This window comes from Plectropomus leopardus, chromosome 8, assembly GCF_008729295.1.
Source record: "Plectropomus leopardus isolate mb chromosome 8, YSFRI_Pleo_2.0, whole genome shotgun sequence".
In the NCBI taxonomy this organism is placed as follows: domain Eukaryota; kingdom Metazoa; phylum Chordata; class Actinopteri; order Perciformes; family Serranidae; genus Plectropomus; species Plectropomus leopardus.
In genome coordinates this window covers 17,448,752-17,460,871 of record NC_056470.1, presented here as the reverse complement: position 1 = coordinate 17,460,871, position 12,120 = coordinate 17,448,752, and the positions used below count along the sequence as shown (strand labels likewise).

The 12,120-nt window shown below is 41.9% G+C and overlaps 1 protein-coding gene across 4 annotated transcripts in view; it reads right to left on the bottom strand.

The window, feature by feature from the left end:
- l1cama (L1 cell adhesion molecule, paralog a) overlaps nt 1–12,120 on the bottom strand; it is a 52,262-nt gene that overhangs the window by 5,272 nt on the left and 34,870 nt on the right. For all 4 annotated transcript variants that reach the window (XM_042491480.1, XM_042491479.1, XM_042491481.1 and 1 more), the window contains 18 exons: nt 11,841–11,955; nt 11,512–11,696; nt 9,684–9,815; nt 9,447–9,593; nt 9,246–9,357; nt 8,742–8,902; nt 7,372–7,531; nt 5,562–5,686; nt 5,343–5,444; nt 4,695–4,892; nt 3,344–3,414; nt 3,025–3,250; nt 2,793–2,908; nt 1,836–2,052; nt 966–1,088; nt 525–698; nt 306–419; nt 24–173 (listed from right to left, as the gene is read on the bottom strand). In XM_042491480.1, coding sequence (XP_042347414.1) covers nt 24–173; nt 306–419; nt 525–698; nt 966–1,088; nt 1,836–2,052; nt 2,793–2,908; nt 3,025–3,250; nt 3,344–3,414; nt 4,695–4,892; nt 5,343–5,444; nt 5,562–5,686; nt 7,372–7,531; nt 8,742–8,902; nt 9,246–9,357; nt 9,447–9,593; nt 9,684–9,815; nt 11,512–11,696; nt 11,841–11,955 — 2,628 coding nt within the window. The remainder of the gene's footprint in view (nt 1–23; nt 174–305; nt 420–524; nt 699–965; nt 1,089–1,835; nt 2,053–2,792; nt 2,909–3,024; nt 3,251–3,343; nt 3,415–4,694; nt 4,893–5,342; nt 5,445–5,561; nt 5,687–7,371; nt 7,532–8,741; nt 8,903–9,245; nt 9,358–9,446; nt 9,594–9,683; nt 9,816–11,511; nt 11,697–11,840; nt 11,956–12,120) is intronic.

Sequence of the window (12,120 nt, the reverse complement as noted above, 5' to 3'; positions counted from 1 at the left end):
TGGAACCAGAGTGCTCACAGTACCTGTTCCTTCTGTCTCGATGTCAGTCTCCAAGAAGGTGGTGTTGCTGTAGGTGAAGCGTAGACGATAATGAGAGCCAGGAGTAAGGCCCTGGAGGCGGTAGAAAGACTGAGAGGAGTTCACCTCCTCCGTTGTCTTCCAATTACTGCCATCTGCCGAGACATGAAATAAACCTTGATTTCTTTTTTATCGTTTGTGAAACTATTCCCAAAATGGACTAATGGTTTTAAGAGGTTGGAAATAACGAGGTTTTCCTCATGCATTCATTAGCGTAGATACCATACCATTTTTTTTGAGGTAGTGGATCTGGAAGCTAACATTCCTGTGTCTCTTCTTGGTCACCCAGCTGAGGTCAACTGAGTTTTCCCCCACGGTTAGGCTAATGTTGGCAGGGGGCACTGCAAAACATTCAGACAAGGAAATCAAGCTCTCGATCTACAACAATCTGGTCCTGTTTTTCTCAGATGTATGATGGTGAAGACCTCGGTAAATTGGATTTGTACCTCCATCCAGCGTGGTGGAGCCGTCCCTCATGATGGGCTCTCCGTCCCCTGCAGCAGTGCGCCCCCTCAGGAAAAAACGGTAGGGGCTGTGGCGGTCCAAGCCACTCAGGGTGAGGTGGGTGACTGTGGGGTCTATTGTCTCTACCTGCATGGGGCTGTCATCACTCTCCACAACTGACCGCAGCACAGCAGAAAAAACATTCAATCACAATGTGATCTTCAACACATCATTATGGGTGACACATTGACTGACTGATGAGCATCATTAGGAGAATATGCTTCGACATTTATCTCGTGTTATTGATTTACCTGTAAACGTATTGTTTGGTGTCATACATACTATTGATGTACTGATGTCTTTGAATTGGTCATAGAAGCAGTAATATTAAACAGAAGAATTTATGTGCCTGATGTTGGTTATTTTGTGTAAATGACGCTCACTCTGTTGGTACTGCAGGAGATATCCAGTGAGGATTCCATTGGGCTGTCCAGGAGGTGTCCAGTGCAGGGTCATTTCTGTCTCTGATGGGCTGTCCAGCATCAGGGACGTGGGAGGACCAGGAACTAGCAGCAACACAAACAAGGCTGATTAAATGCACTTGGCTTAAAAGGAATAACTAAATTATTTTGATCTACTGTCACCCATTTTCACCCAACAGCTGCTTGCTTAATATCCCTGCATCAATTTCACCCTCCTTCTCTTTGCTCCTCTCTACCCACTCAATATCTAGCTATCGGTGTCATTTCCTCCACTATCCAGCCCTCCCTTCCTCCCGTCTTTCTCCATCTTTGTCTCTCCCTGTCTGTAATTAAACAGTTTCACCCACTTTATCCTAAGCTGTTTAACAGAGATCACCCTTTAGGGCCGCTGCAAAGTCTTTTTTTTTTTTTGCACTGCCTTTGCATTTTACCACAAAACAAAACAACGATGGCATCATGTGGCCCCGTCTGTGATTTCAGATAGCATGCCGGCATTGCAGAAGCAAAACAGGCGAGATAGGGGTGACCTTTAACATAACATCGTCGGCCTCTCGTGTGACATATAATGTGTGCGTCCGCAGTGCTATCTAAACAATAACATTGGCATAACATGTTAACAACAATCATTTACCGTCCTTGATATAGTGTGGCTGACCTCGCCCTCTGCTCAGAGGGTAAGGAGCTCCCGAACTTCAGTGTCTCTCCAATTTGCGGGCCATAGTTCTCATAATTTAAGTTAGCTGCTAACTGCAAGTAGCTGCTTTTTAAATATCCTGGCTTGTCGCCCTTCACTCTCCAACCCCTGATTTTTCCTCTACTTGACATTCTTACCTCCCTCTTGAGTGTTGAAGGACAGCGTCTCAGAGGGGGGTCCCTCTCCCTTGCTGTTGAATACCATGACTGCCAGGTCATAGTGAGAGTATGGTCTGAGACCACTGATCACCTTCTTCTCCTCGCTGGCTCCAGTCGCCACCACCATAGTGCTCTCTGGCTCCTTGGACCTCCGGCCTTGGTGGTGGCCCCTGGAGCCAGTTCTGGTCAAGTACACCTGGACCCACAAAGGAAATCATGGGTTATCTTCTGAGCTACATTCATTTTTTTTAGAACTAATTTATTTCACATCAAGAGGCATTTTCTTATGGTATTACATGCACACAATGCACAACGTGAGTTACTGCTTGTAAACACAGTTGTAAGCAAAAAAAATTAAACTAAAAGCCAGCCCCAGACTCATTCTCATTTGGCTTTTTGCCTCACTATATTTGCAGTTTTTTTTTTCAGCAGCTCTGTCTCTTGGATGTCTGCTGTTTACTGTCTGGCAACGCCCACAAATGTCCCGAACACAGAAAATACAGGCAGAGGGCAAAGTCTCTGCAGGAAAATACACTGCAATCTGCAGGTCATAAATCATAATTGAAAGGGATTACTTCTGTGTGAGTCTATACATTGTCTACCCTGCATAGTATATGTTTAAAACTCCACTTTCTAAAAGCATTTTGAAAAGATTAAAGTATGGCTAGAATGTTAAATGGAGGATGCATCATTGGCTCAAAAGAGAGAAAGAGAAGCAGTGTGACTAAAGTGTTATGCATTCTCAAGGGGAGATTATCTAAAATAAAAAAATAAAAAAGCCTCTACTTGTCACAACCTTGAAACTAAAGAGAACTCTGAAGCTCTTGCCAAGCTAAGATCTGGCTGCCACCGCTGTAAACCAAAAGCATGCATTATTCATGAGGAAAGGGGTTGAATATGTTAGGCCAAACAACAGAGCGGAAACAGGATCAGTACCTTGTATCCGAGCAGGTGTCCTCTGACCTTCTCTTTGTCTACTGCTGCCCAGTTCACTCTGATGGTGGTGCTGTTTATCAGTACAACACCCACATCCATTGGAGCCTCCAGTGGAACTGAGAGACAATGGCAGACAGTGATGAATGAGACAGAATACCAAGTAGAAATACTCCCAGTTAAAGAAAAGTTGCTGAAAAACTGCTTAGCAACACATTTCTGAATTATATTTTACCATCTTCTCCAGAGTAGCCAATGATGGGGTCTGGCTCAGGTCCCTCTCCTCTCTCATTGACAGCCTGAACTTTGATTTCAAAGGCAGAAAAGTTGCCGATGTTATTGACTGTGAGTGATGGTGTGGTTGTGTAGTTGGTGTGCCAGCTGGGCCCGCTGCCCACCACTCGCCGCCACAGAACCCGGTACTTGAAGTCAGGTCCATTGAAGTTACGTGTGTTCATTTCCTGCAGTGACAGCAACCAATAATGCACAAGCCCTTTAGAAAAATGTGTTTGATGCTGCTTCAGAAAAGTAATATATTCAGGTAACAGATGTACCTGCCAGGTGATGACCAAGGTGTTTGGCTCTTTGGACTCACTCCTAACACCCTCAGGGTTATTGTCTGGGACTGTGAGAGAAGGGTGGGGGGGGGGGGGGGGGGGGTTTGTACAGACAGATGATGGGGAAGGGGTCTATGTTAGAGTAAATGTGGTAGAACATTTCTATACCATATTTTGAAGCTGTCATGCTATTTAATCATATTGGCAGGAGGCAAAACAAGCAATACAGATTATATACATGACAGAACTGATTGTTCATTCACTACAATCTATTGGGAAATATTTATTGGTACAAGACAAATATCATCTAAAGATATTGAGCCTCAGTCGCCATCTGTTCTTAAGAAGAAATTTAATCTTAAAATCCACTGATGCATTTTTCAATTGGTTTCCAATGCACACTTACGCACATTTTGTGCCAAAATGTACAGACTAATTAGTTATTTCATTTTCTTCGATTATATACTATCTTCAATTTTATAATATTATAGTTTTCATATTACAATAATATTTGTATGTTTTTTAATATTATTTTATTATTTCAAAAATTGTGTTATTTTAAATCAAAAACTAGACTGACAAATCAATTTCATATCACAGTTTCTTTTTCACATAATTCACTGTACAGCATACAGCAATGGAAAGGTTAATTATGCTCTAGTAAATACCACTGGTGTTTGGGGCTAGGACAAAAGGTGACAATGCAGCATTCAGATTAAGTATAAATAACTGCAGAAACATTGCATAAAATTGTCCAACTTTACTCCCTCTTCACTCGGTTTCTCTCTGAACACACACACACACAGAAACACACGCTCCTTGGAGAGTTGAAGTAGCACTAATCTCTTCACTTTCTGCAAAAATACCTCCACTACAGAACATAAGTTGTTTTTTCCCTCTTTTTTAAATGCATGGAGTCCGGCACTCCATCCTATTCCAACTTTTGATTGGGCATTCTCAACTTAATTCTCTGAACCCCCTCTTCTTCTTCTTCAGTATCCTTTTATCATGAATCTAACGTAGTCCATTATTAGCTGCCAGCAAAAAAGCTGTAACAGGAAAATGGTTACAGACTGAATCTTCAACAAAGACTGACTGGATAGATATCGTGACAGTTGTTCAAAGTATGGAGAGAATGACTTTTTTGCTAAATCTGCGGGTTGATAAATTGTGGCAATACTGGGAAAAAATGGAACTTGTGAAGTCATTTGATGATTAATGGTCCTCTTAATGAGCTGGCAGGTATTTCCATCAGTATAATATTTTTATGAGAGCACAGGTGACCAGGCATTTGTTCTATTATGTTTTTCCTTGTGTTTCCATGCTTCCCTAAAACGCTGGCTCTGACCTTCAGCAGGTGTGTTGTGGATTTCAGATGGTTTGCTGGGGCCACTCATTCCTACATCATTGATGGCAATGACCCGGAAACGGTAGGACATGTAGGGCCACAGAGGGAGGCTAGCATGCTCCTTGTTTCCTCTTACTCGCTTCAGCTCTTCCCAACCCCTCTCCTTTGCAGCTTGGTTCTCAAACTCAACCACATACTCTGCAGAGAGAGAGAGAGTGACAGAGAAAGACAGGATGTAAACAATAAGGAAGCAATAGAAACATAAATAAACACTCATTGGCGATAAAGTCATATTGAGATGCTTTGAGCTTCACAATAGTCTGACGCTGCAGATCAAATAATAATCCTGTCCAAGTAATGAAAACGGAGCAGCCTTTCATTTCGCCAGAGGGAGATAAATGATATGGGCTTGTTGCTCTGAGAATAAGAGTTAGACGAGATGAAAAGTTCTATGTTTGCATTTGTCTGTGTGTGTCTAAGTCGGTGCATATCCTTACTTGGTTGAACTACAGATAAAGTCAAGATCACAGCAGAGGAAATTTTCTAAAACCACAAAATCTCATGTCTATCCATTCAAAAACAGTTATAGCATTGAAGTGAAGAAAATCAGGAAGAATGAGTATGTGTGTGTGTTTGTCTGCATCATACCTTGCACAGCACTGTTGTGGTCATCTCCCGGAGTCCAGCTGAGGGTGACTGTACGATGCTTAGCATCAGTGATCTGGAGGTGGACAGGAGGGTCGGGACGATCTGAGGGGACAATAACAATAGTAGTATCACTACCTCCTGCCTGTCTACTTATTTCAGACAGGAAAAACATATTCTAAAATGACTGAACATCACAGAGTAAATGATGAGTGGTCTTACCCCACAAAGTGAGGCTGCCACTGGCTTGAGTTGTTTCAAGTGTAGTCATGACCTGACAGGTGTACACGCCCTCATCATCCTCGTCCACGTTAGTTATTTTAAAGTCTGGTCCATCAGTTGTGTATCTGAGGAAACAATGTCAGAATTGTTATCCTCATCTTTCTCCCCATTTTTAATATGATTACCTCCTTTTATTCAGCATTATCTCTCCTTTTTTTTCCTGCATTTTTTCACCATGGTAAGTCAACTATTTATGTGTTTGCTTATGTAAAAGGAACAATACAGATAAACAGTGTTACCAGGGATGCACCAAATAATCAGCTGAACATCTGTATGTGCCAATATTTGCCTTGTTGACCGCAGCCTAATGGCATATAAGATGACACACACTGATGTCAGTGGCCAGTGGTTCCCGGCTGTGTCATATCAATTTTGCGCAGGTTGAAAAAGGGGACTCGAGAGTAATGGCATCCCAACGCTTGTGTACAACAGAAAATGTGTTTGGAACTGTGACAGCCTCTCATTACCTCTAATGCTGTGTTCACACTACAACATGACCAACTAATATAACACTGTGTTGCTGTTTAAGAGCTTGTTAACGCAGGTACATCGTCATAGGTGTGTGTCTGCTACAAAGCACCTCAGACCGAATGGCAACTTGAGTTTGTATTTGGCCATAAAAATATCTATGCCTTTAATCAGCGTCTAGGCCCTACTATAACATTTCACTGGCCCATTGCATCCTTATGTACTCATAAAGCTAGCATAGCATCAGCTAATTAAGCTAAATAACAGCTAGAAACACAAACAAAGGATTGGCTGATGCTTATCTGCATCATTGGAGCACTGAGAAAGTTGAGGCCAGCTCAACGACAAGAGCAACCTGAGTCGGGTCAGTTTGTCACTTCATGTCACTGGCTTCCATTGAAAATAAATTGTAGCCTGTTGTGTCGCGTGTAGTGTGGACAGCATAAGTCTTTCCATTTATCTTCCAGCAGAGCCAAGAGGTCCATCAGGGTTGAGGAAGGGCCTATAGATATAAATTGTCTGACATCCTGTACGTTTCTTACTCTATGATGAACTGCCAGGATGCCCTTCATATGTCCTTTACTTTACTCATCCATATACGCTGTACACTACTAATGCCTGACTTTCCCACAGCTTATGAGTTGATATGTTTAGTTTAACCCTTTAAAACCTGGTTAGACATCAGTTTTCGTGTGCAGGATTGATTTCTTTCAGAAACAGTAGGCAAAAAGGCAATGACCAATTTGGCAAGAAATTGTCCCACAAATTGCAAGTAATGAAAAAAATGTTGATGTATACACAGTAATAAAAAATAGATATCAGTGAGGGAATCATGATATAAGTTATCTCTTTAATTCTGTTTTTCACATGAAAGGTTATATCCAAATAAAATTGTTTCAGGAATCTGTATGATCAAATTCGTGCTCATTCAAAGATAGTGTAATGATAGCTGAATTACTTTAAAACAGTTTGGTTATTTTTTTCAATAATAAAGATTTCTGTGGATTTCCGGCACAGAAGGGGGAATAAATAACAAGAAAACAAAACTAACGTTGGTATCGGCCATCAGCCCATAATTGCATCGGTGCATCCCTAATTATTACATGGTAAACAGAAACGTAATGTAGACTGGGTATCTAGCAGTAGCTAATTTATATCTCCTCTTCCTAATTAAGCTTAAAACAACTAAACAAACAAATAGATTAAAAAAAACACATCCTCTCTGTACATTCTAACATCATCCTCATTATTGTTATCTCTCATGTGAAGAATTTTGTCTTACTTTTCGTCACTGTGGGAATCAGTGATCTTATTGCCGTTCTTTCTCCACTGAATCTGTGGAGGACTGAGTTTGGGGTCGACAACAGCGAGACAAGTGAAGATTGCTGAGTCTCCACGCAGAACCTTTAGAGCCTGTGGAGGTGACACGATGACTGTCCTGTCTGAAGGAGAAAGCAAGCAGACACACAATGCTGACTCAAGCTGCATGAGGTACGAGTGACATCAGCTGCCAAGGGCCACAGTGTGTGTGTGTGTGTGTGTGTGTGTGTGTGTGTGTGTGTGTGTGTGTGTGCGCGTGTGTGTATCAGGCAAAGTAGATAATAGACAGATATGATAAAAGTACTCAGGGTCCAATAATCATTAAAAAATAAATAAATAAAGGTTACTTCTATAGCTCCGTACAGAAGGAGGGAGCTGGAATTCCCTGTGCGAAGGGTGGGAGTTGTCCTTTAAAAGACGGTTATCCCTGTGTAACTGTCTGGCGTACAGGGATACTGTGTTAAGCTGTGACTCACCAATCAGCTTACTAAACCGTCAAACAATTTGACTCAGAGTGTCTGTTCTTTAAAGATATGTTTCCAAACCATGACACCAAAGAAAAAGATCAAATCGATTCAGTAAAAGCATGACAGAACAAGGCCATTACGGTTTTGTCAGTGTGGAAATATAACAGTTACTTTTAAAAAAACAAACACTTTTCACATGGGCTGATTATAAGAAAACAGACCTCTGAGCACAGACATCCAAAAGGCCCTACCACCTCTCCGACATAGGCACATACCACATAGACTTTATACCTGTTAAGCCTCTCGTTGTTGTTATCGTCTTGTCGTAGTCAATGCACATCTCTCTGTGTTTTTGTGACTCTTTGTAGTATTTGTCTATGGTTGTTTGTTGCCCCTTTTTGTGGTCAGTTCAAGTCTCTTTATGGATTATTGAAGTCATTTGTGTATTTGTGGTCAGTTTGTGCCTGTGTGTAGTTGCTGTGTGTCTCTTTGTAGTCATTTTATGTATGTTTGTAGTTGCTTTTATGTGTTTGTAGTTGATTTACATCTCTTTGTAGTCATTTTGTGTCTCTTTGTTGTCATTTTGAGTCTGGTTGTAGTTGCTTTGAGTCTCTTTGCAGCTATTTAGCATCTCTTTGTAATTATTTGTGTTTCTCTTGAAGTCATTTTGAGAAATCTTGCAGGTTAAGGCCAGGAGGGCCTCCCACTTTGGGCCCCTTAGCCTGTGCCTGGTAGGCCTATTTAGCAATGCATCCATGCCTTTTTTGCCCACTACTTCACAATTTGCTTCAGAGCACAGTTTTGAATCAATAATTGTGTGTTTGTGTGTGTGTGTGTGTGTGTGTGTGTGAGAGTGAGAACTCACTGAGCACTTCCAGCTCGGCACTGACAGACAAGTTGGAGTTGTGCACAGAGCAGGTGTAGAGGCCCTCGTCTTCATGGGTGACATTAGAGATCTCAAGCACCCCGTTGGTGAGCAGGTTCACTCTGGGATCCGCCAGAAGGGAGGAGATGTTGCTGCTCTCCCTGGAAAAGACACACACATGCACTCAAAAATACACATTAGAAACTTGGCAAGCAGAGTTACTGCAGGCGCTGATGAATTCACCAGTTCAATCGCTACTTTGCGTATTTCACAGAAAAGAACAAAGCCTGGTTGAATGCCTGCCACACTGACAAAATTCACAGTCACAGCCCAGATGTAACAGTATTTGGCTGTTAATTTATGCATATGAGGAGCTACCTACGCAATTATATCACCTCTGTGAAATTTGTGAAAAATGAAAATCTGCCAGACAACTTGCTTGGATACATAATATAAAATAATGCAATACAACGCAGAGAAGAATAAGGTGGTTATGTGCCTCACCATATGACTTTTGGTTTAGGAGATCCAAAGGTCTCGCACTCCAGTGACGCTTTCATGCCTTCTGCAAATGTGTATGTACTCCCATCCTCAGTAAGGATCTGGGGAGGCAGCTCTGAAAAACAAAAACATAAAAAGAGGAATGAGACACACACAGAACACACACACAGCTCTTGTTTATTTAGTGACAAAACAAACATTCACCAATGACGTAGACATTTGTGTTGGTGAGGATGGTTCCGTGCTTGTTGGAGGCCTGGCACTGATAGATGGCAGTGTCTCCAAAGTCAACGTCTTTTAGGATTAAAGATCCACTTGCTGTCAGAGAGCGTCTGGGGTCCTTTTCGATTTCTGTTAAAAAAAACAAATACATGCAATCAGTCCATGTATATTGCCCAAGTTTGTTGAGTTATGTTTTTGCAGTTGGGTGTATACCCTGACCGGAGAGGGGAACCCCGTTGATGCTCCAGCTGATGGTAGGAGATGGGATGCCGTCCGCCTGGCAGTCTAGTCTGACAGTCTCACCTGGAGCATATAACTGACTGGGTGGCTCCTTAATCCAGTAGGGAGCCGCTACAAGTGACAGGATGTAATAATTACACACGGTATATGCAAAACATTTTTAATGGGACATTTCACCTAAAAATCAAAAGTACTAGTAGTATATTTTTCCTCTTACCAGTAGTGCTATTTATCAGTGCAGACTGTTTTGAGTGAGTTGCCAAATGTTGGCGATATCGGCCGCAGAGTTGTCTGCCTTCTCCCAAATATATATAAATATAATGAAACTAGAAGGCACTCAGCTTGTAGTGCTCAAAGCGCCAAAGAAAAAAAAAAAAACATTAATGTGAAAACTCAACAGCTACAACTACACCGCCAACCGCACCAACGCACTTATAACTCACCTACCACCACTAAGTTAGCTAATGTTACAGCTCATCTGAGGAGGACGCTGTTGATGTCTACATCTCGCGCTGTCACAACACGAGCTTCTCATGCATGAGTAGATGCAAACTTTTTTCTGCGTGGTGATACAGTTGGTGGGTGTAGTTTAGTAGAAAAAAAATAGTTCCTACAAAAAACTGCTCACAACAAGGTCTGTGGATTATCTTGAATAACTGGGTCATGATTTCTGTAAAGAGACATTGGTATTAAGTTGTTCAAATGTCAAACACTCTTCAAACACTCTGCAAATCACACCAGAACAATACAGATTAATAAAAAGCACTACAGGTGAGATAACAGACTTAAGTTTTGCTTTGGGGGTGAACTTTCCCTTTAAGTGACATTTCACAACCTTTCAAAGTCTCCAAAATGAAGCAACTGATTGGCAAACGTCTTTGTTGTACTTAAAAGGACGCTCAAGTTTACAAGTCAAGGACTATTAAGTAGACACAGGGAGCACCACTCAGCTTGTAACAGTTGTGTAATGTCTTCTTCTCTTTGTTAAAAGAAAATTACTTTATCGACATCAACCCAAGAATCTCAGTTTGAGATCAGAGAACATGTTTTTAACTAAAAGCCTGCAAACAAGGGCACACGTTCTAAAGAAGTGAATGTTTACTTTGCAGGGATCTATCAAAAGATGCTATCAGGTGGCATTATGGAAACTGCAGGACTTTGACCAATACTAGAGACTTAAAGTCCAGATATCTCTGCTGACACAGTGGCCAAACAGTGGACTTCTGAGTCTGTCACCTGATGCAATGCGGCCCAAAAAGACTTTCACATAGACTTACATTGTGAAAGAGATGTCTGTAAATCAATGGATACATTTTTCGTTTTACTATCAGAATTTGATCCCTTCCATCCAATAACATTTGGAAAGTCTAGTGGAACCACACGATTAAATCATTTTAACCCCTTTTAAGTTAGCGGAGCGCTAAACTGGAAGTAATCAGCTCTGCTTGTGGAAGTCCCTCGTGTGCACTGATTATGTGGGTAATTTTATACATAAGAGTTTAACATTTTTGGCTATATTCCCCACTGAGCAACTTTCACAAAAATGAACAGGGTCAAACCTCCAACGCTGCATTCAGCTGTCTTTATACATCCATGGGACCAAAGCTGTTGCCCTGGCAACAGTAGTCATGTAGTAATGAAAAGGTCTATACAAGATATGTGAAGATGTGATTAACTGTGAATCTGGATTACTGTAGTCACTACTGTATCTTAAAATCACAAAACATGCTCAAATCATCCTTATTTCACACGCAATATACCTATTTGCGTGTGTGTGCGTGTGTGTGCATGATTGTGTGTGACATACCTTCCACAGTCAAAATGTAAGTGTGTGTGGCCTTCCCTTGGGAATTTTCAGCTATACACTGGTACTCGCCCCCATCACTCTCAGAGATATTACTGAAGCGCAGGCGGCGGTCGAACATGTCTTTAACGGTCCGAGATTCAGACATCTCTCCGTCCTTCCTCAGCCATGAAACTTTGGGAGTTGGACTGAAGAGGAGGAGAGAAGAAGAGGGAGAGGGAGGTAGGAGGAGGAGAGAGAGATGGATGATAGTCAGGTAAGATTGATTTAAAGGAGTGGCTCAAGTTTTCTGATTGATGAGGGCGAAAACATGTGTACGCGTGATCACTCACAGGCCTTGGACGATGCACTCAAGCTCCACGGTCTGGCCCCTGAGAGCATGGTAAGTGGTGCGGCTTCCAGTAGGTATCATCATGTGGGGCCTCCTGTTCCGCAGTACGGAGTTGGCTGAAGAAAGAGAAGTGGAAACACAAAGACGGGGAGAAAGATTCATACATATGTATAGGCAATTTTCAAATTGCCGTACTGCTGACACAGCAGCCACTTTGGAGACTCTGACACACACGCACGCATGCACACACACACACACACACACACACACACACACACACA